The 27,640-nt window shown below is 49.4% G+C and overlaps 1 protein-coding gene across 4 annotated transcripts in view; it reads left to right on the top strand.

Annotated features, from left to right (window-relative positions):
* Window positions 1-27,640, top strand: part of ANO9 (anoctamin 9) — a 769,113-nt gene that overhangs the window by 476,700 nt on the left and 264,773 nt on the right. For all 4 annotated transcript variants that reach the window (XM_078682729.1, XM_078682726.1, XM_078682727.1 and 1 more), the window contains 2 exons: window positions 3,271-3,384; window positions 12,230-12,369. In XM_078682729.1, the coding sequence (XP_078538855.1) occupies window positions 3,271-3,384; window positions 12,230-12,369 (254 nt within the window). The remainder of the gene's footprint in view (window positions 1-3,270; window positions 3,385-12,229; window positions 12,370-27,640) is intronic.

Below are 27,640 nucleotides of genomic sequence, written 5' to 3'. Positions count from 1 at the left end.
TGTTTTTGATCAAACGGGGCAAGTCGAACAGTGAACTGGTAGTGATCTATGCCGAGAGGTATGAGCGTTAGTGTAAAACAAGAGGATGGGGGGCGTGTGGGAATTAGGTTAACAAGCTCTCGGCATTGCTGTGGCGGGGCGGGGAAGCGCATTCCTTTGAAGTCTGATGCGGGGGGCGGGGAGCGGATTCCTTTGAAGTCTGATGCGCCCAAATGCATGACAGGAATGTGTGATGTGCACGCGCCTGGCTCACATGAACTGTACCGAATCCGCAGTTTGGGGAGACTTTTCGGAAGCCTTACTATAATCTCGCCGAACAATGCTTACGCATTGGTTCAGCGAGACCTAAACATGACAGAAAATGATGGTCTTCAGACGGAAGTTACGAAAAGCATCGGCACTGTCATATTCTTTCCGAATAGGGAAGAGTTTGAGCACAGCGCAGTCTACATTTACTTGGGGACACATTTGCACTTGAAGTTTTAAAATACCAATTAAAAACATTTTAAGGAAGCTCCTTTTTAATCTCTCTGCGCATTCAAAAAACAACCAGTAAACTTCAGCTCATCTGTAAGATTAGTATGAAAACTCTTTGACAACAACATCTACACATCCTATTCATGTGTTCATAGAGCAGAAGGGTGACGATTCCCTTTGTGGTTTTAAATCCCATCTTTAAATTCTGGTACCCCCTAAAAAGAAGCGGTTAAACAGAGCCCCCACAACCAGGATCCAAAAGAATAAAGAGCAAACTCTCTAAGTAAATCACAAGACATCTGTCTCACCACCAGTGCTTTATATGGGAAAAAATAAGTGTAGTTACTCATTAAAATGAACTAGAGGTGTAGTGAGGGGCAGGGATAGGGGCGGGGCTAAGGGCAAGACATGATGATACTTAACGACTTCTATATTAGTTGCAGCACATAGCAAAACACATGAGAAATGTGTTTATATAAACAAAGCAGGTTAACTTGTTACACAAAATGAAAGAGAAATGCGATAATATGTTAACATTCGCCTTTTTTTGCAATAGTTGCATCTTCTTAATGCCATACTGTTAATTGCTGTTGTTTGGCACAATACAAATATGTTTGAGCATGTGAGTAGGAAGTAACTGAAAATACCCCCCACTTCGAACCAAACTTCTTATGGCACCAAGTAAATGAAGGACATGACCGTAACCCTCCCCAGAAGATATCTGTTGTCTCTTCCATTGATCTATCCATTCATCCTTTCATCTTAACATTTACCTGCTGATGTACAACATTTAACCTTTACATTCTGTCGTCTATTCAGTCTTTCATCCATCATTCAGTTTTTCACCATTCTGTCTGTCCACTCTTTATATCCAAACCTAATCATCCATCCATATCCAAACCTATCCATTCATCCTTTCACTCATACATCTCTGTATCCACCCTTTTGCTCATCCATCAATCCTTTCGCTCATCTATCCTTCAATCATTTCACTCCTTTATTTCATCTACCCTTTCATTCAATCGCTCATTTCACTCGCCCATCATCCACCCTTTCATCTATCCTCCCTCCCTTTTATTCATCCATCCAATCTTTTACTTTTCCACTCATCATCCGCCCTTTTACCCAATCATCCACCCTCTTTCACCCACCCATCCATGATTTCACCCATCCATCCATTCATCTATAGATCCGCCCTTGCTCACTCATCCATCCACTCAGTCAGCCACCCACCAACCCTCCCTACTACGTTATTTAAGAATCTTTGTCGCCGAGCAGACATGTACACACAAAGTGACACCCATTTTCGTTAAAATACCTCCTGAGAGTGTGTTGATTCTCTCTCTCTTTCTCTCACTTTTTTCTTACAAAAACAGGCATACAAATGTAGGCAAGCACACAATCCTAAGCAGACACACAAAAGACTCGGTATGATAAGATCCATCTGGAGCGGTGGAGGAGCTGCCTCTGATGGACCAGCCATTTGGCGCGCAGCACGCCAAATGGCATATGAGGCCCTGAATTTCCAGGAGCTGAAAATAGAGGCTTCCACAGATCAAAGACCCATAGAGAATAGAAACTGCCAAAGGTGTGTCCATAGAACCCTAAAGAATGAGAGACTCTTCAGCAGTCTTACTTCCCAAAATCTGCAGGGAAAGAACATCTTTACTGGCGCCATATACCTGCAAACCCATACATTGTCTCCATAACTCATATTGTCATGTTGCTTATAACATTGATGTCATAATGACATTTCTTTTCTCATTAAGTTACCAGTCAATAATGCTTTACGTACAGACACAAAGGGCAGGCTGGTGTTTCTGGCTGCTAGATCACACCCTTTTCTGCAGATCAAGCCCCATGTAAGTTAACTCCACACAGATATCTACCTTTATAGATCATAATTTTTCTATATATTTCACCTCTTAGAACAGAGCACATCTCTTCCTGTAGATTACATTCCCTTCCTGCAGAGAACACATCCTCAAATAACATGCACCTTCTCCTGCAGAATACACATCCGGCGAAATAACACATCCACCTCTTACAGACCAGATCATTGCCTCTTGACCACATAACATTGTATAAACTCCACCTCTCCCTCCTGAATGCGCAGCCTCCTTACAGACCTCACCTCCTTAAGAAGAGCACTATTCTTGCAGACCCACCTACGATCTTCACTCCATACATGGCCTGTGCACAGGTCATATCTTTTACTACAGATGGCACCTCCTGTCTTGAGCCCTCAAGCCTGAAAAGAAACACAACTCCTTCATTCAGACCACATCTCTCTCAGAAATGTGAAGACCTACCCTTTTACTCAAAGGTCCCATTCCTCCTATAGATGACATTGTTTCCCGAAGCCATTTCTGATCCTAACCGAACACTGATCCTTGATGGACCGAGTTTCCTTCTTTGATTGCATGTCCGGACCACATCTAGTCCTTCTTAAGAACCATACTTTCGCCCTAAACTCAAAGCAAACATCTATTTCCATGGACTTCTTCGAACCAAAAGTCCTCCTCTGCACAGTCTAAATCTTGCTAAAACGTATATCCCTCTTCCACTTGCACCTCTTCCCTACCTACTAAACCCAGACATAAACCACACAACACTCATCCTAATTGCCCCCTTGCCTAGACCACATTTTGTTACGACCTCTCTTGTCTCTCTTTTCTGATTCCATTATTGCCGAATTGGCAACAGAGGCCCACAGCTCCTTCTTCCCACCATGCTCCTCCCCAGAGGGTCTCAGTGGTAACTTCATTTTTCTTTCATCCCTCCTCTCTGCAGAAGTGGGACCTGGTACTGGTGAGCGACAATGCCTCCACTGATGGCAACAGCCAGCGGGAAGACAAGAGGCGGCGGTTCATGGCAGAGCTGGAAATGAAACGGTTTAAGATCAAGGTGAGAGGTGCTTCTGTCTACTACCAGAAAGACAATCACCCACAGAGGGCAGGCTAGTGTTTCTGAAATGCTGCTAGTGCTGCCCCAGAGACAGCTCAATCAATCGACCAATCAACCATAGGTATGTAAAGTGCTGCCACTTACCCGCGAGGGTCTCAAGGTGTTGGGAGGAGGGGCGGGAGGGTGGTTGCTGATCCGTCTGGGTGTGGAGGTACATTCGAAGAGCTGGGTCTTGATCTCTTTCCTGTACGGTGTCAACAATGCAGATTGCCTGAGGTGGAAGGGCATGGTGTTCCAGGTCTTGCTGGTGAGGCAGGAGAAGGATCCCCCTCCGGTTCTGGTCTTGTGGATTCGTGGGGCGGAGGCCAGGGCAAGTTAGGCAGAGCAGAGATATCTGGCAGATGTGTGGAAAGGGAGGCGGTGGTTCAGATATTCTGGTCCTGCTTCGTAGAGAGCTTTGTAGGCATGTTTGAGGAGCTTGAATGTGGTTCTCTGTGATAGGGAGCCAGTGGAGTTGTCTGAGGTGTTGTCGCATGTGGTTGCAGCGGGGGATGTCAAGAACCATTCTGGCTGTGGCATTCTGGATGTTCTGTAGTTTCCTGAGCTGTTTCTGGGTGACGCCTGCGTATAATGCATTGCCGTATTACAATCACATTCTGCAAATAATCAGTTTTGAACTTACAAAGAGACGTTTAGTTGTTTTGCGAGGCATGAGAGACTGTGTGCATTTGTGGTTTATGCAGCCAATGTTTTTGGTGATATCAACAGTAAAGTAAACATTAAACCAGCAGTAAAAACCGACCCACCAGGCCAAAACCCAGGCCAACAAACAGGCAACAAATCTATCCCACACACTTACCTAGCACTTCTATCACTGTTGGATTGCCTTATAGGCCACTCAGACCCTAGAGTGGTGACCGAGGGTGCACCACGACCAATATGCACCCCTCAATCATTTTAGCAAGCTTGGGCAGTGATAGAAGAAAGCCTTTCATAGCAGCATTAGGAGGTCTCCTAGGGGTTGAGTTGTAGATCTATAAGTGGAAGGCTTGAGTTCTCCTCTGCACTATTTCTGTTTCTCTTTTTCTCTGCAGTAGCCAATTCATGAAAAAGACAGCTACAGGCGAGAACTGCTCCAATGATATTCCTCTTGTTTCTCCTAAGAATGTTCGAAATATAAATTGTCTGTACTCTTCCTAGTTGTCCTTAGAGGCAGTGCCAAATGAGGGTGTCTCTCTTAAACATTTTCCCCGTTCTTCCCTCCGCGAAAGAGTTGGCAATATTTGGCACGAAAGGGGCTCTCCAGTAAACAACCAAAACTTACTTTCCAAAAAGCGTCTAATGTGTCTGGGGCCCTGGACTGTGAAATTCCTTCCAGTCCATTTTCTCAGCCTCTCCCCTATCACATAGCACAAGGAGAGCTGGGGTAATTGTTGTAAATAGATTATGAAGGTAGCAGGACACGTCTTCAGGTAATTAAGATATATTTATTAAGTTACACAATAAGATAAGATAGCAGAGCAGTAAAACCCACCAGATAAAACACACTTAGGAACTATGGGAGATGGAGAAGGTAGGAACACTAAGAAAGGACTACAGATACCAAGTAGTCATTTGGAACCAAGTAAGAATATACAACAGTAATCCGTGTTGTCAGTGTTGTTTCTGGAACTTCCAGCTTTTCTTCCTGACTTGGTGACATCCATACTGTATATCTGGGTTCTTCAGACACCCTAGAAAAATGCCTTCTCAAATAACGCTCACTCTATGTGGGAATATCACTCTTTGGAGTTAGTGCTGCCACCTTTCTTCATGCGAGCCCAGAACAATGCTACATGACGCTTTCTCCCGATCTAAAAAAAAACTGAATATGAGATAAACCTCAGCTGAGCTGGTCTCTTGTCCGATGCAACCCCGCCAGTTGTCCAGGTGAATCCCAGATGGATCAGAGTCTGTCATTCTCAAAGACAGCCTTGTTTTTCTAATAGACCGCATACCTGAAAACCGGTAGGTATTTGGTAAAGCATCAGCCTTCAATTTCAGGTCCTACTCTGGATTCCCAAACCTTGAGCTCCCTACTGTGGGAGGTGTTGTGGCATGGCTGTGTTTCACAGAAAGGACAGAACTACTCAACTGTCGGAACTCGGATGATGCTTGCGCTGAGTGCAACGGTAACGCAGCATCCTTAACTAAAAGAAATACTTTTCCCTATACTTAACCACAGGTATACTACATAGTCGGGGTGGAGATCTCTGTATGGTAAAGCACAGGGAAAACACAATAAAAGTTTATTAAAATATTTTCATATTAAATATAATTGTGAATTAATTTTATATATTTTTTTTAAAGTAGAACAAAGGAAAACAAAGTAATAATAACTTAATTTTTTATTAACATTTTTAAGTGGTTTATGTACTTAATTAAAAGTCATGTAATTATATTTTATCAAACATTAAAGTAACATTTTGCTTTAAAAAATGCTGTTTAAATATTTTATAATTAACTAATAAACATGTTTTATGTTTATATTTTTTAAACATTAAATTATATTTATTCCTAACTGTTCTAAATAATGTAATATAATTAGCAATATTTCATATGGAGTTTTATCTTAAGTTCCTTTAGGAGGGTGCTGCGGTGGTTGGCCAGCTGTGGGGCTACTGTTGTCTGTTTTTGGCAGTAGTAATTTACGCTCGTAAATGTGGCTACACCCCATTTTTGAGGCAGTGGAGACATGTCATTCTACAGTTTGGGGTAACGTTGCACCCAGATGTTGTGAGCAGCCAAAAGTAGTCAAGTTATTTCATATTTCAAAGTGTAAGAGTAAAGTGACATGTGTGTAAGGTACCTGTGTGTATAGCCACGTTGATATCTGAAACCCGAGCCAGTAGCTTGGAAGGTTTGTTTCTACTCTTTCCTGGGACATCAGAACTCAGAAGCCTTTAATACGAGGCCTCAACCCTTGAGGCTTGGTTTCAGCCTTTAAAGTTCTGTGTAATCAGGAGAATACGCCATGCAGCCTGTTGTTTATTTTATTTTTCCCGGTACACTATCCTGTTGCCGGAGGGCTGAGCCTGTAAGATGGGTGTGATCTGAAGCGAAGCTCTGCTGTTCAATAATGAGCCTGCGAGGTCTGCATGACCTAAGCTATGTTTCTGTGATGTCCATGATATGACCCCATATGACCCTAAAGGATTAGCTCTATTGTCTGAGGCTTAAGCATTAGAGGTACATGTTACTGGGTAGATGGCTCTCTTGTCTGACATGGTCCTATGATACACTAATGCCGTCATTTAGCAGCAGAGCTACCGCTCAGATCACATAAACCTTACAGGCCAGGGCGTTCGACAACAAAATAATGTTGGACTACATCATGGACCTTGTAATGTAGCAAACCTCAGAGACGTCTTTAACACCTTGGGCGCGGCTGCGATTCTGCGCCTGTGCGGCGTTTTTCGAAGTGGGCGGGTTCATGACGGCCCCCAGCCCAGGGCCGGCTCTAGGCTCATGGTGGCCCTGGGCAGGGAGCGTAGGTAGGGGGCCCGGAAGAGGGGGTCCGGGCGGGGCGGAGCGTGCAGGCCAGTAAAGAGGGGAGGGGGGGGTCAGGGTGTTTAGAAGTGGAACAGAGCCGGAGGCCGCCAAATCCCTGCCAGGGGCCACCACGCAAATATGTATCCATCCTCAGAGGATTTATATATTAAGGATATATATTGGCGTGGTGGCCCCTGGGGTTTGGTGGCCCTGTGCAGGTGCACAGCTTGCCCATGCCTAAAGCCGGCCCTGCCCAGCCGTCATCAGCACACGCCCACCGCAGTGCATGACGGACGGGGGCCGTCATCAGCACCGAAGGGGTTAACAAAGCTACTGTAGCAATTGAAAAGCATCTGCTTGAATTAGAATGCTCAACTGTAAATGCACGGTGAAAATAATGATGTCACAAACGGATAGAATACATAAGTAACAGACTTACCTGTATGTCAAGACTATCGCTACCGTCCATAGTGTACGTTATTGACATCATTGTAATTTAGGGTTCCTGTGCATGTTGAAGCCTGAACCTGTAAAAACTTTGAAACCTGAAAAATAAATCTTTGGCTGAGTCCTGAGTCTGTAAGATCTGAATAACTTGAGTGATAACACTGCTGTAGTATTTGATTTACCAGAGTGAAAGCTCTGCATTCTGATTCTTGATACTTAAAGACCTGTGGGCATGTGTACCAATATCTGGTCGCAAAATATTGGTTTCAAACTGCCACAAGGATTTTATCCGAACTATAGCATACATATTAATGAAGTAGGTTGTAAATTGTGACACACTATGATTTAGCTGCCAACACCAGGACGGTGGCCTCCTTGGGTCAGTGATGCCTGTGATCACAGTAAAATAAAGGTATCTTTTTATGTTAATGCAGCAGGTTTTCTATAAAGGAAACTGGGCTACATTTAAAATGAAAAGTTTACTTTTGTTTTTTAACAGTAAACAGTAAAACATTTTATTTGATCCAGACCTCAACTGAGATCAACAAATACAGAATTAAAACAATTTTAAATACTCATAAAAATGCTTACTTTTTTGTTTGTTCTAGCGTTTGCAGTAGTCCAGCGAAGCACTGTCTACTACCAAACACACGTTTTTTAGCATTCACGAAGGACCCCTTCCCTTTTGCGAATGGGTTACCACCCACCTTGGATGTCAGTAACTTTTCAATGGTCTACGATCCCACTATTTCGGTCCTAAAACATTGATACATATGGATATGGATCCAAGTCTCTGGAAAGGACACCTGCAGCAACAAAACCCATTTTAGGTGCTGCTAAAAAGTTAGAGACTCCTAAAATCGGTTTAATACATTGCTAAAAGCTGTTTGTTTGGTCACTAACTCTGAATTGGAGCATTTGCAAATGAAAAACTGCTTTTTGCATCTGGTCCTTGGTTACCCGGGCGGAGTTCTGTTTCTAAGCCATAAGCTTCAAGAATCTGTTCTACCCTGAGGGTGCATCGCTCTGCTTTGTAAAGTCTGAGTCTGTGAAATCTGTGTCGCTACAGAGAAAGTTCTGCTGCCATAGGTCAGCATCAGTAAGAACTTTGTGATGTCATGGGGCTGTAAAATCTGTGTAAACAAGGCATGTGTGAGAAGCTGGCCTCGTATATGATGTCCAGTATTGTAAGTGGGCACCTTGTACCAGTCCAGACAACCCTTATGGTGATTTAAGAGGTCTTAGACAACCTTAGAAAGCTCTCTAAGTGTTAGCTGCGGAGAGCACCCTTCAGGCTTAGTCTTGAGTGAGTGTAAAGCAGATTGTTTTACCAGAATGCAATCTTATAGTATAAATTAAGTGAAAAAGAACCACACCAAGTATTTATAAAAATATGTATTTATTATATAATACTCTCTAGTACGTTCAAATATCTCCTACACAGAGATAAACCCAATGCACACAATACTTTAGCAAAGAAACACAGTAAATAGCACAGAATACACAGTGGACCCCAGGAAGGGGACCAAGCCATATACTAATAAAGTGGTATAAGAACTACGATTCGGGTCAAGACAATGTTGAGAGGATGTAGAAGTGCTGGTGACCCACAGAACCACCCAAGGTAAGTAGATAGGGACCACAACGAGAGCGTGTGCAGTGTGCAAACACCACTGCTTGCTCTGTACAAGTCTACGTGTAAGTCGCGGTTGGATTTTAAAGATTAAGGACCTTTCCCAGTAGACCCTGAAGAAACCCAGTGGAAAACAGAAGGTTGGAAAGCCACCCCACCCATGGATACCCTAGTGCCCATGTTATCTATACGGGGAAGCCTGGTGCATGCGTGTAAACCCAATGGAGGACTTTAGGAAAGTGCCGCTGTTGCAGAAGCAGAAAGTGTCCGGTGGATCCGAAGGGGGACTCTAGATGAGAGGTACCTGCAAGTAGAGGGGACAGAGTCTATGTCACTCAAGAGTGAGCAGGAGACTTGGAAGACAAATGACCTCCGATGTTAGGTGTTGCCGGATGGGACACGATGACCTTGATTCTGCAGCTGTGAGGACCAGGCTACGGTGAGGAGGACCAGAAGTTGTGCACAAGCTGTCCCACGAAGGATGTTGAGTGTTGAGGGGTCGGTGTCTGGTGGGAGCACCAACAAGCCTTGACAAATGCAACCAACGCAGGAAGTGAAGAAGGAGCAACGTCGGGACCAGCAAGGTCCATGGGACTCATCACAAGCAGGAGAGTCAGGGCAGGCCCCAAGCAATCAGGGGAGTCCAAAAGAAACAAGTGTGAACCTCAAGTGGACCCACAGGCCGGAGGCACTGAAGTCGCGAGAGGCACTCAAGCAGCTAACCAAAAGATGCAGGCCACTATGCGCACGATGTGGTGTGGCTAAAGATTCTGGTCACTAGAGGTGCTTGAGGTTGGGGCTACTTGGAGCCCGAAGATCTTCTTGGAAGGAAGCCAACAAGCCTTTGCAACTGCAAGTTGATGCAGTGCATAGTTCGGTTATTGCAACCCCCATGAGGGATAATGGCCTCAAACTTGGTGAGATGGCAGGGCAGGCCGAGGGAGCTGTAGAAAAGAACCACCTGTGTTGCAGAACCTTACGGACTCTGGAGGAGCTCAGGATCAGCAGACCGTTCGACTTAATCACGATGCCTGAAAATGCAGGGGAATGACTCCCTCACTCCAAGGGAGATTCCTTCAAGAGTCTTTGATGCTTCACAGGCCTTGGAATGTTACTGTATGATGCACAGGTACAGACCATGCAGCAGATTGGAAGGGAGACGAAGTCAGGCTCAAACGAAGTCCAGCGAAGTCTAGAGTGCCCAGACGGTAGAAGTAGGAGTGGTGTCATGTCTGAATCTTATCCCATGACGAATCTAGAGATCTACACCGAGGTATGCCATTAAGTACCCTAGGGACAGGGGGAGGTTACTCCCATGTCCTTTGTCCAGTTCCGCACCAGAGCGGGAGCCAACGGCTCCCAGGATTGAATTATGCATGGGGACACCAAATGTGCCCCTCATGCAGACTTTGTGGTGCTAGCAAGCACATTCACCCGGTTCCAATACACCAAATCCTAACTGGGAGGTAGTCATACCACCCTGTGACGGAAACCTATTGTTCTGTCTTCCCCTGCTCGGATTTGGCTCAGCAGCAGGAGGGAAAAAAAATTGTCTCTGGTCAACAACAACCATTTTGTGCTGTCCGGGTCAAGAAGGCTCATACTAGGAACACTGGTAGCCTATTGGAGGGCTCTTCCAGTGCTTGAAATCATACCTCCCACACAGTTAATGTTATGGGGGTATGATTCCAACATGTTTGATACCAAACATGATAGGGTTTGTTGTAGCCAGTTTCGAGATTGTCATCGCGTAATTAAGCAGTGCCCCTCTATATAGTATAAGGCTGCTTCACTGCCAACCTGGAGAATGGACTCCGTAGGCTGCAGGGGTGTCCTGCTCATGCAGTGGCACCCTATCACTTAGAATAGAACCAAACACCTAGAGGGGTGATTAATAGGTTTTAAGTGTAGTGACCCTAGATATAGGAAACCTATATCTTTAGTAAGTGGTGCAAGCACCAACTTACACAGGCTGCAATAGCAGGCCTGTAGTTCCATCTTGAATAGTCTCTCATGGATGGCATATACATGCTTCAGCCCATGGGAGACCTCTGGGATAACTATGCCCTGGGTACATGGCTACCATATGGCTACCATATACTAGGGACTGATAAGGGTACCACAGTATCGAATATGGGGTATACCTAAGTACTGAACATAACCAGTTAGGGAGAAAGCAGATAGACGGGGGTCCTGATTAGCAGGATCCCAGTGAGACTAGTCAAATGCAGCTTAGCACCAGGCAAAAAGTGGGGGTAAACATAGACTTTCCTATAGCATACCTGCGCCTTTAATGCTCAAAACTTTAAAATCAATACTAGCTTGCCCATAGCTGTTTTGCTTTAGGCGGTAGACTGTAACATATGAATAAAATGTCCAATGTTTGGCATTTTAAGATCTTTGTTACCTGACACTGCCCTGTGTCCAAGGCATGAGACTGATCTTTCCCCTGCTTTAGACAGATACATTGTTTAGAAGAAAAGTTGTGTTCATACAACCGTAAGATGAAACTTTTCATAACTGCCTTAACCAGGGCAGAAGCTGTTTATTCCATATCCTTTATCAGCATTCTACTATGTATAATAAGTGGGTATCAGAGACTTGAACTGAGAGTCAGAGTGGGATCTCTGATACTGCAATCTGAAGGGGAATAGGTGAAGCACTTTCCACAATATCTGGTCTTTAAGATTTCAGATGGTGATGTTCAAGATCTCAAGTCATTCCATGTCAGGTGTGACTAGATAATTTGAACATGGACATACTATACATGCAGCCGTTCATTTAAAATGGGAAAAGCAGACCCAATCAAAGGAAAGCATCATTTAATGAAGTATTCACACCTGACAACATGATCTCTCTTTAATTACCAGCCTACATGGGAGTCTGGTCTAGAAAACTCGCTTGCACTCGTTTAGGATTCCCAGTCCACGCATAAACTCCCAGTCTGTATGTTAGAGTCTTGTAGCCCAGATGTAGCTTCTTCTCCACAAAAAATAAAAGGCCTCACACCAGATTATCTCTAAAATATATACCACCTTATGATGTCCATGAGCACGTGGGGTGGGTATGGATAATATTGCAGCTGTCCGCCAAATCTGAAACTCACTTGGAAATGGTATTCCAATATGTCAACAAAACATGAAATTTGCCTTGTAATATTAACCACATGAGAAAATGTTGCTCATATGTATATGTTACCTTTTAAAATTTCCATTGTTTTTTTTTCATTGGTAGAAAATTCAGGACAAGACTAAGACGTTCTATGGCATTCGTGCACCTCCAGACATCTTCCGAAAGTATAACTGTCTCTTGGGGACTCCAGACAAATCTGCTCCAAATCTGAACCCAGAAGATATTGTTCGGATCACCACCAGGTAGGATTCAACTGAAGGCCATTGTCACCGAGGTAGATGGCGCTAGTCTCCAAACTAGGTTCACTTGCCTCTTGCAGCTAGTAAAGGGTGTATGTCAGCTACTAGGAAGCTGCAAAGACTTTACAATTGGGAATAATCAGTCTGTGCCCATCACCACTGCAAGTGGCTCAAAGAGTGGAGAGCGCTGTCCATAGACTGTGTTCCACTCCTTACCTTAACATCCTCCAGCGATCACAACTACATTACTGTTGAAAGCACTCCAAAGAAGATTTGCATATCCCATTGGGAACCCTCCAGATATCATGTATCTATCAGATTTAGCAGCCTGACAAAGACCTGGACCTGTCATCATAAGCCTATCACTAATAGGATTGCTACCATTTAATAGTGAGATTTTTACACATAATCATGAGCACTCCAGAAAAATTGGGTTATCGCCATCTTGACCCCCGCAAAATCAGCAACACACAAAGTCTTCTGTAATCCATCTGTATTTGTGGGAGCATCTTTAGGAGCAGCAAGGGGTTACTGGGATTAGATTATAACAATGGGAACCTTTTACAAGTGATGTCTTTATGCCTCACCTTATTATTAAGGTCCAAACTGGGAACTGTGTACATTTGGCCCCCAGAATAAATAGCAAAGCCAACAGTCCAAAGCTTTCTCTAGGAGCTGGTGTGGGGTGGAAATTCAGATCTCAATCATTATCCAGACACTGTTTTTACATAAGGAGGAAAACTAATTTGCTTTCAACAAATGACACATACAAAATCACAGGGCAGAAATATGGTACACAGTTCTCAAAATAGCAGTCACTATTTGGGCCCACAAGAGGGGGGCAGCACAGACCACAGACCATCTTGTTGGTGTGAAAAAGGTCGCTAATTAAATTCCTTGGGCTGTGTCGTACAAAACTAAACCTCGCTAAATATATTTTTCCAAACATACCCTCCACCCCCTCCCCTAAACATGGTTCCCCCCTGCAACAATTATAAACACAAACTTGCAATTGCCAACTTTCCTATCCACCTAACTAAATAACTTCTTGTATCTACCCCAACTGTAAAACCAGATCTCTTAAAATCCCCCAGTACTTAGGAAAAACCGCCACCCCAAAGGACCGAACAAACACACCAGCACCAGTTCCAGCGACAAATCCCCATACAATAAACCTTCCCGATGCACCCATTCCCAACAAGGCCTCATCAATATGCCGCATCTCATTAAATCCAATATCTAGAAAAAACCTCAAAAAAGGAAGGAAATATCAAGAAAGGGGAGGGTGGGAGGGAAAATAAATACGCCCACAGTACCACCCACATCCGGCTGCTGGGTCACTACTACTAAATGGTGAATAGTATCCTAAAATGGCCGGTTAAATAATAACCCAGCCCAAAGCCAACCCAAAAGTGGCCCACCCAGCCCAAAAATAGCCCACAGAGCCCAACCAGCCCAACTGAGGTGCTGGCTGCTCCCCCGGCCCAAAACCCCCCAGGAGGAACCTCTCCCAAAGTCCTATTGGGCCCACAAGAAGGGGGTAGAACAGACCAGCTTGTTGGTGCAAAAAAGGCCGCTTTATTGGAAACATGGGAATTCTTACAAATAAATTCCCTTGGCCTGTGCGGTACAAAACTAAACCTCGCTAAATATATTTTTCCTAACATACCCCCCACCCCCTTCCCTAAACATGGTTCCCCCCTGCAACAATTATAAACACAAACTTGCAAATGCCAACTTTCCTATCCACCTAACTAAATAACTTCTTGTATCTACCCCAACTGTAAAACCAGATCACCTAAAATCCCCCAGTACTTAGGAAAAACCGCCACTCGAAAGTCGTCCTAACAGCTTCCGACCCCCCTCCTTAGGCATCCTGTCTCTTTGGATATCTGCATACCCCAATAACCTTATCCAGAGCCTCCTTCAATTGCACAATGTAAAGCTCCACCACACACCAAGATAGGTGGACTCCGTCCTTCCATCCTACCCAGACCTTCCTTCTCACAGAAAAACCTCATCTCCCTGTTGATTTTCCTACGTGCCCTATCTATGGCCGCCGGCCGCTCTGCTCCCCTCCGAATCCGCCTGGGTATAAACTCCGACCATATTACATGGCAGCCGGACCACTGGCGCTGTATTTCCAACAAATCCCTCTTCATCTGCTTCACCAAAGCTAGGCCCTTGCACTGAACTAAATCGTTCTCCCCCAGGTGAATGACAACTACATCTGGGTACACCCCCCTCCTGACTACCTTGTTCAACGCTGGCAACAGTTCATGCCACCTCATGCCCCCTTTTCCGTGCCAATGACAAGCAAACAACCTCGGGTCCAATTCCAGGTTTGAACTCCGTTTCTTATCCCACTTTGCCCGTTCCGCTCGCTTTACAAATGAGTGTCCTCTAATGAAGAGAGACAGGACAGCTGCGTCCTGCCCCGCCACCACACCTGCAAAGTCACACATGTAAGATAGCTGAAAACTCAATCCAACTTAGTTCTCCATCCCTACCTCCCTCAGCCTGACGGACGTCTTGTTGCATCCGACTTCCAACGCCTCAGACGCATGAGCTGCCCCCTCCCCCAACCCTGTCTTGCGGCCTCCGTCGCCTCCCCTATACAGAACGAATGCGTCCCAAAAACCCTCGGGTCCTCACCCATGGCACGTATTGCATGCCGCAGAACCCATAGCAGCTGAGCCGCCGTCACCCTGCCCTTGTCAACCCAGCCAAAAACTTCCCCTGAAACCGCACTCTGTCCGGACGCCAGCATCCCCCCCCCCAAGCTGCTGGGCATACCTGTCCCCACCAGACCCATCACCACCCACTTCCCCACTCCCCGTTGGTCGGTCTTGGAACGCCGTAACAGCACCGCCACCTTCCGAGCTCTCAGTTCCACCTCCCCCCAAAGGACCCTTGGCCTACCCTTGAGCCCCACCAATTCCGAAACTCGAAACGCCCCAAAATACATCCACAACATGAGGGTGGAAAACAGAATGGTCTCCTCTCGGTTGTGGCAAATCGTCGGCAAAAGCCGTATCAAACCCCTGAGCATGCCCGCCATGATGGGCCGGTGCTGACTAACTCTGGCACCCCTCTCCCGCACCCAACCTTCCAATAGCCGCGTTCCCAGTTCCCCTGCTGACGGCGCATAACCCCACCACAACTTCCCCTTGAAAGCGACGTCCGACAACTTGCCGGCAATCGCCACTTTCCACAACCTCTTGTCCATCATCTGCAGCATAAACTGCACCACCTGTTCGCCCCATAGCCAGCGATCGTCCTGCCGCACTGCCCAAAAATTCCCTCCAGGCCTGTTCGTACGCTCTCCAGTTAGAAATGGCCACCGACGCTCTTAACAGTTGTATGACCTGGTCTCTCCCACTGACCACAGTTCCAACGGCACCAGCGTCTTGCGTTCGTCCGCCTCCGTGGCTAGCCCATGGAACCTCTGCCACTGTGAACAAGACAAAGCATCCGCAATGTCATTGTCCACCCATGGCACATGTCGGGCTTGAAACAAAATGTAATGCTCCAAACATCGCAGCACGAACACCCTCATCAACTTGAGCACCTGTGTATCCCTGGCCGACTGCCTGTTGACGATCTGCACCATCGACATGTTGCCCACTTTGAAGAGCACCCGTTTGGGTGCTAGGTCTCGCGCCCACACTGTCACCGCCACCACCAGCGGGAATAGCTCCAAAAAGGCGATGCTCTGCTCCCCACACTGCCAATGCAGCAGCCATTCCTCTGCGCACCACATCCCTGGCCAGTACAGACCGAAACCGCCCACCCCGCCGCATCCGACGAGATGGTGACGTCCCATTCCCAGTCCTCGGGGGGCGCCATGGGCACAACATTGAAGCGCTCCAAGAAGGCTCGCCACATGCACAGGTCCTCCTTTGTCCCGGCCGACAATCGCAGGTGATGATGTGGCAAAGTCAGTCCGGACAGCGCCAGACCTAGTCTTCTGCAAAAGGTACGGCTCGCCCGCACGACGCGGCATGCAAAGTTCAAATGCCCCAGCAGAACCTGGACCTCCCGCACAGTCACCTTCTGCTTCCTCAACATGTTATCCACCAATGCCAACAAATGTACCTTCTTGTCCCCCGGCAGGCGTGCTTCCATGGCCACGGAATCGAGCTCTATTCCTAAAAATGACAGCACCGTACTGGGATCCTGCGTCTTCTCTGGTGCCAGGGGCACACCCAGGTAGCCCATGAGTTCCGTAAAACCGTCCAGCTGCTGCTGGCGTCCGCCGAACCAGGCCGTCCAACCAAGAAGAAGTCATCCAGGTAGTGCGTTACCGACTCATTGCCTGTGTGCAGGGAAAAAGCCCACTGCAAAAAGGTACTGAAGCGCACAAACAATGCTCATGATATCGAACACCCCATGGGCAATGCCTTGTCCACGAATATGTCCCCGTCAAACTGGATCCCCAAAAGCTGGTGGTCCTCCGGATGTATCGGTAGCAGTCTGAACGCCGACTTAATGTCGCATTTCGCCATGAGGGGGCCCACCCCTACCACCGCCACTAGCCTCCGTGCCACATCCACGGACGAGTAAGACACTGATGACAACTCCGACGATATATAATCGTTCACCAACGTCCCTTCTGGCCATGACAGGTGCTGAATCAGGCGAAATTGCCCCGGCTCCCCGAAAGAGGCCCGCCATCCGCCCCTCCCGCACCTCCTTGAACAACTTGTCCCGCACCACTGCCTTGTGCGCATTAACCGATTTCAGATTCTCCGCCCACCTGGCAATCCTCGGACCTTCCTTCCCCAGTCGGTATCCCTCCCGGAATCCCCGCCGTAACACGCCCGCATCTTTGGCCCGTGGATAAGACGCCAGGAGGGTCTCTAGCCGGTCCTGCTTAACCGGCATATGTGCCTTTCCCCAGAGTTCCCGACCCCCCTTTTCCTCCCCTACCCCCAGTCTGTGACCCTGACGCCGCGGGCTTCTGCCCCTGGGTACCGCCCCGACTCCAGAGCATTGCACCACCGGGTGTCGTTTCCCGCACTTGGAGCACTCGTGCCGGAATCGGCAGTACTGTCTGCCACACGCGCCCTTGTTGTAGTCCCAACATGCTCCAACTGTGGTGTTCGCGGCACCCTCTCCCTGCCCCACCCCCCCACGGGTGGGGCGGGCCGGAAAGGGACGAGGCGCTAGCAGTAGGCCGCTGGCCGTATAGATCGTCTTACCGAACTTCGCCCCCCCCATGGTCTGTTGATGCAGGTCCGAATCGAGCTCACCCCACTTCGCCTCCGGGTCCGCCACCAAGCGTGCTCGAAATTCTTCATCATAATGCGGTGACGCATAACCCCCGTACGTGACCTGCGCCCGCCTGATGACGTCCATATATTTCAAAAGTGCGACCACCCGGTCCGGGTACTTCTCGCAGTACATGCTGGCGAATATCAAAAACCCCGCCGACCAATTTTCTATGTTCAAAGGGACCTTTGGCCGCTTAGCAAACTCCTGTTCCTCCTCCTTCGACCCCTCCTTCGCCGTCAGTTCACACTGTAGGAGCTTCAGAATATCCACACAGTTCCCTTTCCAAATCTTCTCTTTGGTAGCCAGTGATAAGTGCGCCCCAGGGGTTTCGTAATACCCATATAAGGAAGCTTGCGCACCGGTACATCGCAGCTCTCCTTCCCTTCCTTGCCCCCTTTGCTTCCCTCGTCTGTCTTCGCTTCCCCAGACCCCCTGACGCCCTCCCCGTCCGCCTTAGCGTCCACGGCCCTGCCGTGGCCCGCCTCGTCTGGGCCCACCCCCGTCCTTCATGTACGTACCCTTATTAAGGCGCACTCCCTCGTCCCCTCCTTTTGCATCCGTCCCCACCAACACCTTCCCTCGTGGGGTCCCACCCGACCCGCTCCCCGCTCCTCCACCTTCCTTACACTAGTAACAGCATTACTCCGCTCCCCCGTCCTGTCCTGCCCCACGCCCCTCCAGAATTTCCACCACCTCCGTGCTGTCATCCTCATAGTCCAGCTGGTACAACTCGCCCTCCTGATCCATACCTAGAGCATCCTCCAAATCCTGCCCTCGGCCGCCCTCCATGGGCTCCAGTGTCTCAGTCCCGCCCTTTCCCTACTTACACGTAGCAGCTCCCCCAAATTCACACTCTCCCTCCTCCCCTCCTCCTGATACTCCTCATGGTCCCAATCAGCACTGACAGACCTCCGCCCCCGTCCTCCGGCGGCCGTCTCGACCCTTTGGGGTGGGGCTTACGGTGACCTATCGCCCGGCCTCCCGTAGGACGCCATTGTGTTGTCCCTCGTGGGAGCGCAACTGGCCGTACAAGGCACAGCCGACCCATCCCTCGGCGAAGTGGAGCCACATGCTGCTCTCCCGAGCACCTCGCCAAACATTCCTGTGGGGAAAAAGAAGCGGAGTCCAGCATGCCGGGTCAAAATGTTCACCCCCCCCGCCCGTGGACCTCCACCCACCTGCACCCCTCCCCAACCCTGCTGAATGCCCCCCCGCTGCGAAGGGGTATTCGGCCATGCCTCCCTATCCCCTCCCGGGCCCCTCAAGCCCCACCCCCAAACCCCCAGCCGCCCCCCTCCTCCTCCCCGTCGCTCTACACCAGGGACTCCAACTCCCGGTGCACGGAAACACCCGCCCCCTAAAGCCTCACCCCCCCTTTCTGTCCCATACACACCCCCTGCTGCCCCATCCCCCCACAGCCCACCCCAGCCATCCCGTACACCCCCCGGGCCTTGACAGCACCACGTTCCCTGTCCCAAAACCCCAGGTCCGCCAACCAGTGCCCACCCCCGCCCTCCCGTGGCCAAATCTCACGGCCCCTCCGGTCCCGCCCCCATCGTCGAGCCCATCCCCCTCCTGCAACGATTCTCCCGCTGACAGCTCCACTCTTGCCACCCCCAGCCCCCACCACAAACTCCAATTCTGGCCTCGGGGCTGCGCCCCTCTTCCAGCCCCACTGCCGCTTACGCGGCTCTGCCGCTTACGCTGTGCGGCCGCGCCGCACGCAGTCACCTGCCCTCCGGCCGCTCCCCCTCCCTTCGCCCCCAACTGCTGCAACACATGCGGCAGCTCAGACGCGAGCACTGCCGCCGCTTCACCTTTACTTCGGGCCGCAGGTTATCCATGCGGCCCGCATCTTCCAGGAGGCGGAGGGCCTCTACCACCCGAGGTACCTTGAGCCGCACCATCACGCTGCAACAAGGCCCACAATGACAGGTAACTCGCGCACCACCGCCACTCCACGCTACGAATCGCCAAAAGCAGCCCAAGGCAGAACCGGCAACAGTCCCACAATAATAGCGATCAGCCCAGGCACTACGCAAGCAAGCACAAGGCAATGCTAGCAAACAACAAGGAAAATAAATGCGCCCACAGTACCACCCACAACTGGCTGCTGGGTCACTACCACTAAATGGTGGATAGTACCCTAAAATGCCGGTTAAATAATAACCCAGCCCAAAGCCAGCCCAAAAGTAGCCCACCCAGCCCAAAAATAGTCCACAGAGCCCAACCAGCCCAATTGAGGTGCTGGCTGCTCCCCCTCCCCCCCTGGCCCAAAACCCCCCGGGAGGAGCAGGCCTCCCGCTGATCGGCCACCCCTCCCAAACCCCTAATGGGGAGGACGGCTGCTGGTGTTATTACTTGAGGTCATTTCCAGTGGAAAGGTATTCTACAAAAATACAGTCTGTAGAAGTTATCGCCTTCCTGGGGAAAAATAGTGGCCAACGATATCCTGACAACCGCTGAGTCCCCACTCTGCCCCTCCCACGATTAATTATATTTGGATTCTTTGTAGCACCTGAATTGCCACAAAGTTCACAGTTCTTCCAGAATGCCACATTATTGCACTGTATTTCCATTTTTATTTTTGGTGGGCAGACCCCGCTTCTGCTGACTGGAATAGGGGCTGCATGGCTCCCAATGATGTGCAATGCTCCACGGCTCAACCGGAGAGTTGGCGAGTACTCTCACACCCTCCTGGTCCAGTTGATGCTGCTGCAGTTGCTGGTCTCTGCATCTCCTGCAGAGCTACACATCATCAGCTGTGAAAGTGAGATGGCCCACACAAAGGCAATGGGGAGGCCATTCTTCGTCGGCTCCAATCAGGGTCCAGTGGATAGCTCCTTGGTGTTCTTCCTCGGGCCCAGACCGAAACCTATCACCCTAACAAAACCAAGAGTGCACTCCAGGTTGCAGCAGTGATCACAAGTGGCAGGATAGTTAAACTTTGGTTGCAGTTTTAATCTGGCTGCAATGCCAACTTCTGTTGATGAGGACACTGAAATGATGTAATGATTTCTCTATGCGTCAAATAATCACATTTCATTTGACTTCTTCTGGGAGAAACAGCTAAACAATGAGTAATTCTATAAAGTGCTAAATTGCAACAGCCTTTAAGCACTTCACTGTGGCCCCAGGGTCTTAAGGCCTCGCCTCAAGGCCTGATGGGGCAGAGCCTTTCCTGGGAGGCAATGATTTGGTTTTAGTTGTTCCTGTTCCAGCTTCTCGCAACCCTCCTACAAACCCTCAAAACGGAGGGTTGTCTCTGAAAAGTAATATAGGAATGGCACTACATGCACAAAGTTTTCTGCCTGTATGTTGGGCCTGCTGTTTGCTTTTTCTGCCCAGGTCCATCCTTAGAGACATCTTTTTTTTTTGTTTTTTTTTTAAAAACCTTTATTTGAGCAAGCAAAAAGGTACAAGGATGGGCCTACAACCACACGGGCCAGCCGCTAAAAAGGAGTAGACACATATCATATATGCCCGCAGAGGTAACCGTCAATCAACAATGCAATACTCCACATTATATACAGAACAAAAACAGGTTTTATATATATGAAAGAACAAACATACAGAAAGGCGAGAGTGTATCACTGAAGGTCAGCCCAAGGGACACCAGGGGGGGACAGCAGCGGAAGTGCAGTAGCAATATCCTAAGCACTAAGGAGTGCGGAGTGGGGGGGGGGGGGGAGGGGGGCAGAGATCAGGAAGAAGAAGGGGGGAGAGCCGGAGACACCAGCTCAGTCCCTATATGAAGATTCCGGGAACGCTAGCCTAAGGAGATAGGGTAATCTCGATAGTGTCCACAAGGGGAGGAGTACAAATGTCGCCACGGTATTCGTTCCATTGACCCCACACCTTCACCCATGCCCTGGGTCTGCCCCTGGCCACATAGACAGTTTTCTCACGGAACATGGACCAATCCATGTTATCCTCCCATTGCGAGAGGGCAGGGGGCCTGGAGGCCCCCCAGAGTTGCGCAATATCTCGCTTCGCAATCATATAGCCCAGGGTGGCCCATCTAGTCTGTGCCACCGAATAGTCCGTGGGCTCCCAAACATTCAAAAGACAGCGACGAGGTTCCGGACGCAAGGATATCCCTGTCACCACTGTCATCAAATCAAGCACAGCCACCCAATAAGCAGCCACCATCGGGCACTCCCAAAGAATATGCAGGAAAGTAGCACGCAAACCACACCCACGCTTACACAGTCCATCGGAGGAAAAGCCCATCACCATCAGTCGCGGTCCCGTCACGTACACCCGATGAAGGATCTTCAATTGGACCAGACGGAGTCGAGCCGGTATAGCCACCTCCTTCGGAGAGGAGAGGGCCGATTGCCAATCCTCATCATCAAGTTCCAACCCATCTCCCATCCACTGTTCCCGAAGTCGGGCCAATAAGTCAGTCCGATTGTTAATCAACTTTTTATAGATCAGGGAGATAGTGCTATCAGGAAGATGTTCGTCAAGGATACGGTCTTCAAGTGGGGAAGAGTCAGGCGGAATCTCACCAGGAGCAAACACCGAAACCAAAGCGTGCCTGATCTGTAAATAACGAAAGAATTCCCGACTACTCAGGCCGTAGTCAGCCTGGAGGGCCTGAAACGGGCGCACAGAACCCTTAGAATATACATCCCCCACTTTAGAGATTCCAATCAAGTCCCAACGGTCAAAACCCTTGGAAGACCAAAGACCGCCCAGACGTTCTGAAGCATAAAGCGGCGTCGCCAACGTCAAGCGATCCTCCCAGCCCAGGCTCACATTCGCAGCACTCCACACCGTCAAAGCAGTCAAAGTAGGTCCCACAAGATGGCGCCCAGCAGAGCGAGAATAGAGCACTCTATTAAAGTCACCACCCGGAAGCTGAAGTCTATCCATCTCAAACGCCGGATTACGACCCGGAGAGAACATAGCGTGATTAATAGCGGACAGATGGGAAGCCCAGTAGTATCTCTTAATATCGGGGAGCGCCATGCCCCCATCGTACCACGGGATAGAAAGTTTCGCGAGAGCAATGCGCGGTCGCCCATCCCAAATAAGTTGCCTCTGAAGGCTCTCAATCTCCCGAAAATAGGTCTTGGGGATAGGATCATAATAATTCTGGAGAGCGTAGAGAAACCGCGGTAGTGACATCATCTTAAACAGGGCCGCCCGACCCAGTGGAGACAGGGGAAGTTTGCGCCAGCGGGCAACGTCCAAACGGAGCCTAAGCAACGGGGGAAGGAGATTACGATCATAACGAAGGGACGGATCCAAGGTAACAAAAACCCCCAAGTATTTGAAACCATCTCGGACCACCTGAAGAGGAAGTCTACTCGGCAACGGAGGCAAGATACCAGATAAAACGTATACACAGGATTTAGACCAGTTGATGACGAGGCCTGAGTTAGTGCCAAAGGACGCAAGAACGTCAAATAAAACAGATAAAGACTTGCGAGGAGAAGTAAGATACAAGAGGATGTCGTCCGCATAAAGCGAGACGCGGTCTTCGAAATCCGGGGCCCAACGAATACCTTTAAGGGACGGTTCCCAACGGAGCCAGGCCGCCAACGGTTCAAGAGCGAGCGCGAACAACAGAGGGGACAAGGGGCAACCCTGACGGGTACCCCTGCCCAAGGAGAAGGGGGCCGACACTCTACCGTTCACTACAACTTGCGCCAGAGGTTCCGCGTACAACAGCCTAACCCAGCTAATAAACTCGCACCCGAATCCAAATTTCTCAAGTGTCGCCCATAAATAGGGCCACTCCACAGTATCAAAGGCCATGGAGGCATCCAGGGACGCCAAAATGGCCGGTTCAGTCAAAAGCCCCGCCCTCGCCAGCGCGCCGTGGAGGCGACGTAAATTCAGAGCAGTGTTGCGATGCGGGATAAAGCCAGATTGATCCGGATGGACCAACTCCCCAAGAACCGAAAGGAGACGGGTCGCCAAAAGTTTAGCCAACACCTTAGGTTCAACATTTAGTAGGGATATGGGCCTATACGAGGAACAGAGGTCACGCGGTTTACCCTCTCTGGGAATGACGACGATTGTCGCCAGACGCTGATCATAAGGAAGTATGTTCCGCTCACGAGATTCTAGAAACATGGCGCGGAGATACGGCGCCACCTTATCGGGGCGTAATTTGTACAACTCAATAGGCAAACCGTTCGGGCCCAGTGCTTTGCCCGAACGGAGCGATCGAACTGCATTGGCTATCTCATCATTCGTAAAAGGGGAGTCCAAAGCAATACGGTCCAAGTCGGTGACACAGGGCAAAGTGATATCACGCAGAAGAAGGCGGGAGTCGGCAACATCCCTCACAGACACGGGAGCATATACCACACGGAAATATTCCGCAAAACGATCAACAATGGCGGTCGGATCAATCACATTCTCACCACTCGCAGACTGAATCACGGGCACCACACGATTAACTCTTTCTTTCTTGTCCAACCACGCTAGGAGTTTGCCCGCCTTGTCACCCACATCGTACAATCTGCCCTGCTGCTCACGAAACATCACCTTTGCAGCGTCAGTGACCAGAGATTTATATGCAAACTGTTTTAGACCCAGGGCATGGAGTTTCTCAGGCGTGACACCAGATTCCAACTCGTCCTCCAAAGCAGAGATCTCCCCCTCAAGGTCCACCACCTCCTTCCTCCCTGCCCTCTTAGCTTCAACAATCAAGGAAAGGGCCTGTCCACGAATCACAGTTTTAAAGGCTTCCCACAGGGACACGGCCGAAGAGACCGACCCCTCGTTTTCCAGGAAATATGCATCCATGGACTTGAGCAAGAGGGTACGAGTCTCAGGGGAGGAAAGATACCAAGGGTTAATGGGAGCCACTCGGCCCGCCGCCTCTACCCCAACCTCGAAACGAAGCCAGAGCGGCGAGTGATCAGAAATACCCCTCGGCAAATGTAAAATCTCGCGAACCGCCGATGATTGGGCTGCGGGCATCAGGAAATAATCCAGCCGAGACAGACTGCCATGGGCCCCAGAATGGAAGGTGTATTGGAGCTGAGTAGGATGCAACAGTCGCCAGCAGTCCACAAGGCCAAAGGTATCTAAAAACCCACCCAACCACTGCTGAGCCTGCGGGGTATCTCTAGGGGGATGGCGACCGTGAAGGCCGGAAAGCACCGAATTAAAATCACCGGCCAGAAAGAGAGTGCTATCAGGGAGATCTAACAAAACACGGCCCAAGTCAGTAAAAGTAGAGGCCTGCAAACCCGGGGGAACATAAACATTGAAGAGAGATAGGGTGCGGCCTTCATACCTACCCACCAGGACAGTATATCTCCCACGGTCATCATGAATCACCTCATCGATCGCCAGGGGGAGGGAGGTTCGAACAAGAATACCCACACCCCTAGATCCGGAGGTAAACCCCGAGTGCGCCACAAGGCGGTAGCCCCATCTATTCATTGCATAACAAACATTACCAATCAAATGGGTTTCTTGCATGAAAACAATGTCCGGTGACAAGCGTCGTATACATTTTAAGACCACACTGCGCTTAATACGATCTCCCAGGCCATTAACGTTCCAGGAAAGAAATTTCAACCCTCTACCCCCCATCCCAGCAGCCCAAGCCAAAACCCCTCGTCCATGAGCAAGACATCAGAAACAGCAGCAAACACAGGAGCAACTCGCCTTGAAAACAACACACAGAAAAGAAAAAACTTCCCAACCCCCCTCCCCCAAACTGAAGAGAAACACCCCCCACCCTGCACCCCTGCAAAAAGCTAAAGAGCCACCCCAACCTGCAGTGTGCCTGTCGCCCAAGAACCCCTATTCTACACAAAGACCCCGGAGGAGGAAAGGTCTCCGTTCCACCCACCCCCCGACCTCAGCAAGAACAAAAACAACAAACGAAAGACAGAATGATCACAATGTAGAGGGACGCCGGCCAACACTCCTGAGAATGTATTCAAAATAAGACATAAGAGCCGAACAGTTAGATCTTCACACCACCTTCGGCACCACCAGGGTGAGCGGCGGAGTCCGTCTCAGGAGGACGGTCAGGCAATGAGTCCAGCCAGTCATTAACAGCATCTGGCCGATCAAAGAAAAGGGTACGCTCATTGTATTCGACCCGGAGTCTGGTGGGAAAGAGCATGGCGTAACGTAGGCCCCGATCCCGGAGACGTTTCTTGGCACCACGAAACTCCATACGTTGTCTCTGAACCTGTTGGGAAAAGTCCGGGTAAAAGTTCACCGTAGCATTCTCAAAGGCCACCGGGCCCTTCACCCGCGAGGCCTGCAGGATAGCGTCCCGGTCTCTATAATGAAAAAGCTTCGCTACAATGGGTCTCGGCGGGGCTCCCGGCTTGACTTTGCCCCCTGGAACACGATGAGCGCGTTCCACCGTGAAAAATTTTGTGAGACCAGAAGGGGCCAGATGGTTCAAGACCAGATCCTCAACCAGGAGATCCACCGAGTGGGGTTCAGGGTTTTCCGGTACACCAACCAGGCGAACATTGCAGCGACGCGCCCTATTTTCAAAGTCCTCCAGGCGACGGGTCATAAAGTCGTTCCCCCGACGGAGATTTCCAATCTCTGTTTGGAGCTCCGAGACGTCATTCGTAAGGCTAGAGGATTTAATATCCAGTGATTGTACCCTCTCATTCGTCTTGCCGAGATCAGCACGAATCAGATTCACCTCAATAGCCACGGTGTCAAGTTTGTGGGCCAAGGCCTCGTACTGTAGGCCGATGGATTCCCTCACACCCGAGATGGCGCCCATGATATCCTGTAGGGAGGGCTCCGCCGACTCTTCCAAAATTCGTTCGGACGCTATACTAGAACCAGGCAGGGCAGCTCCGGGGGACCCCTTAGAATGGGTATAACGGTCCATGACATTTGATTGAACTGGAGCTCCGCGCAGAGGTGTTTTCGTCTTGCGCGTCTCTCTGTCCCCTCTGCCCGCCATTTTGAAGATGCGTCACAGGACAAGCCACCAGGTTCGACGGGCCCGACACCCAAAGTACAGGATCAAAAGTACATAAAAAGGGGGCACAACTCGGGTAGAGGTCGCCAAGCCAGCAAATAGTTCACATGAAAGCCCAACAGCCGATCTGCCTCCAAGTCTCAGTCGCTAACACGACATCCACATCCGAGGCCCAAGTCGGAACAGAATCGAAACCGAAACTTAGGAAGGGGGGACCCACAAGGCCAGATCTCCTGCCGTTGTTGTTCAATTGCAGGACGGCTACAGTACCGCACCCCGTCCCGGGCGCACCTCAAGGGCGGAGCCCAAAAGTTCAGAGCACCATATCTCAGGAATACGAGATCCAAATCGATTTCTGAAAAGTGCCAGGGTAATCAGCCTAACGTCCCCTACACGAATTCTTGCAAGAAATCAGGATTCAGCCAGGATAAAATGCCGGGAGCGGCGAGGGTCCGGAGAGCGCTGTGCTCAAGCGGCCATCTCGGATGCCCGCCAAGCTCCTCCTCCCCTTAGAGACATCTTAAGGATTTTGGGTGTCCTGGGCCAACCGTATTTTGGAGGGCCCTGTACAGAACAGCTTTGAATTTATGATACAATTTCAGCTCTTTCATGCCCTCTTTGGCCAGGTCACCACCATTGCAGATACACACTTGTCCAAATTCTAAATGTGTTTACATCTAATATTCAGGGATAGTGAAATGTGTTTTTCAGTAATGTAACACAACAGCAGCAAGTAGTCTCTGTGACCCCCCTCCCAGTTCCCATATTTGAGGTCCTGATTTGATCTTAAAGAGCTTATTTTATCGATCTTCATGAAACATAAACACAAGGGGCCATATTATCAAGAAAGGGCGTTACATTATCGCCGCTTTTATCGGCAGGAAACTGCCGCTAAAGCGGCAATAATGGGCTTGATAATATGCCTATGTGAATTCCTATAGAAGCCCAGGTTAACACCAGAACCTGGGCTTCTATGGGAATTCACAAGGGCACATTATCAAGCCCATTATCGCCACTCTAGCGGCAGTTTCCTGCCGATAAAAGCGGCGATAATGAAGC

The sequence above is a fragment of the Lissotriton helveticus genome, chromosome 3_1, assembly GCF_964261635.1.
Source record: "Lissotriton helveticus chromosome 3_1, aLisHel1.1, whole genome shotgun sequence".
Taxonomy (NCBI): Eukaryota; Metazoa; Chordata; class Amphibia; order Caudata; family Salamandridae; genus Lissotriton; species Lissotriton helveticus.
Note: the sequence above shows the minus strand (reverse complement) of the source record. Positions and strands in the feature narration are given on the sequence as shown.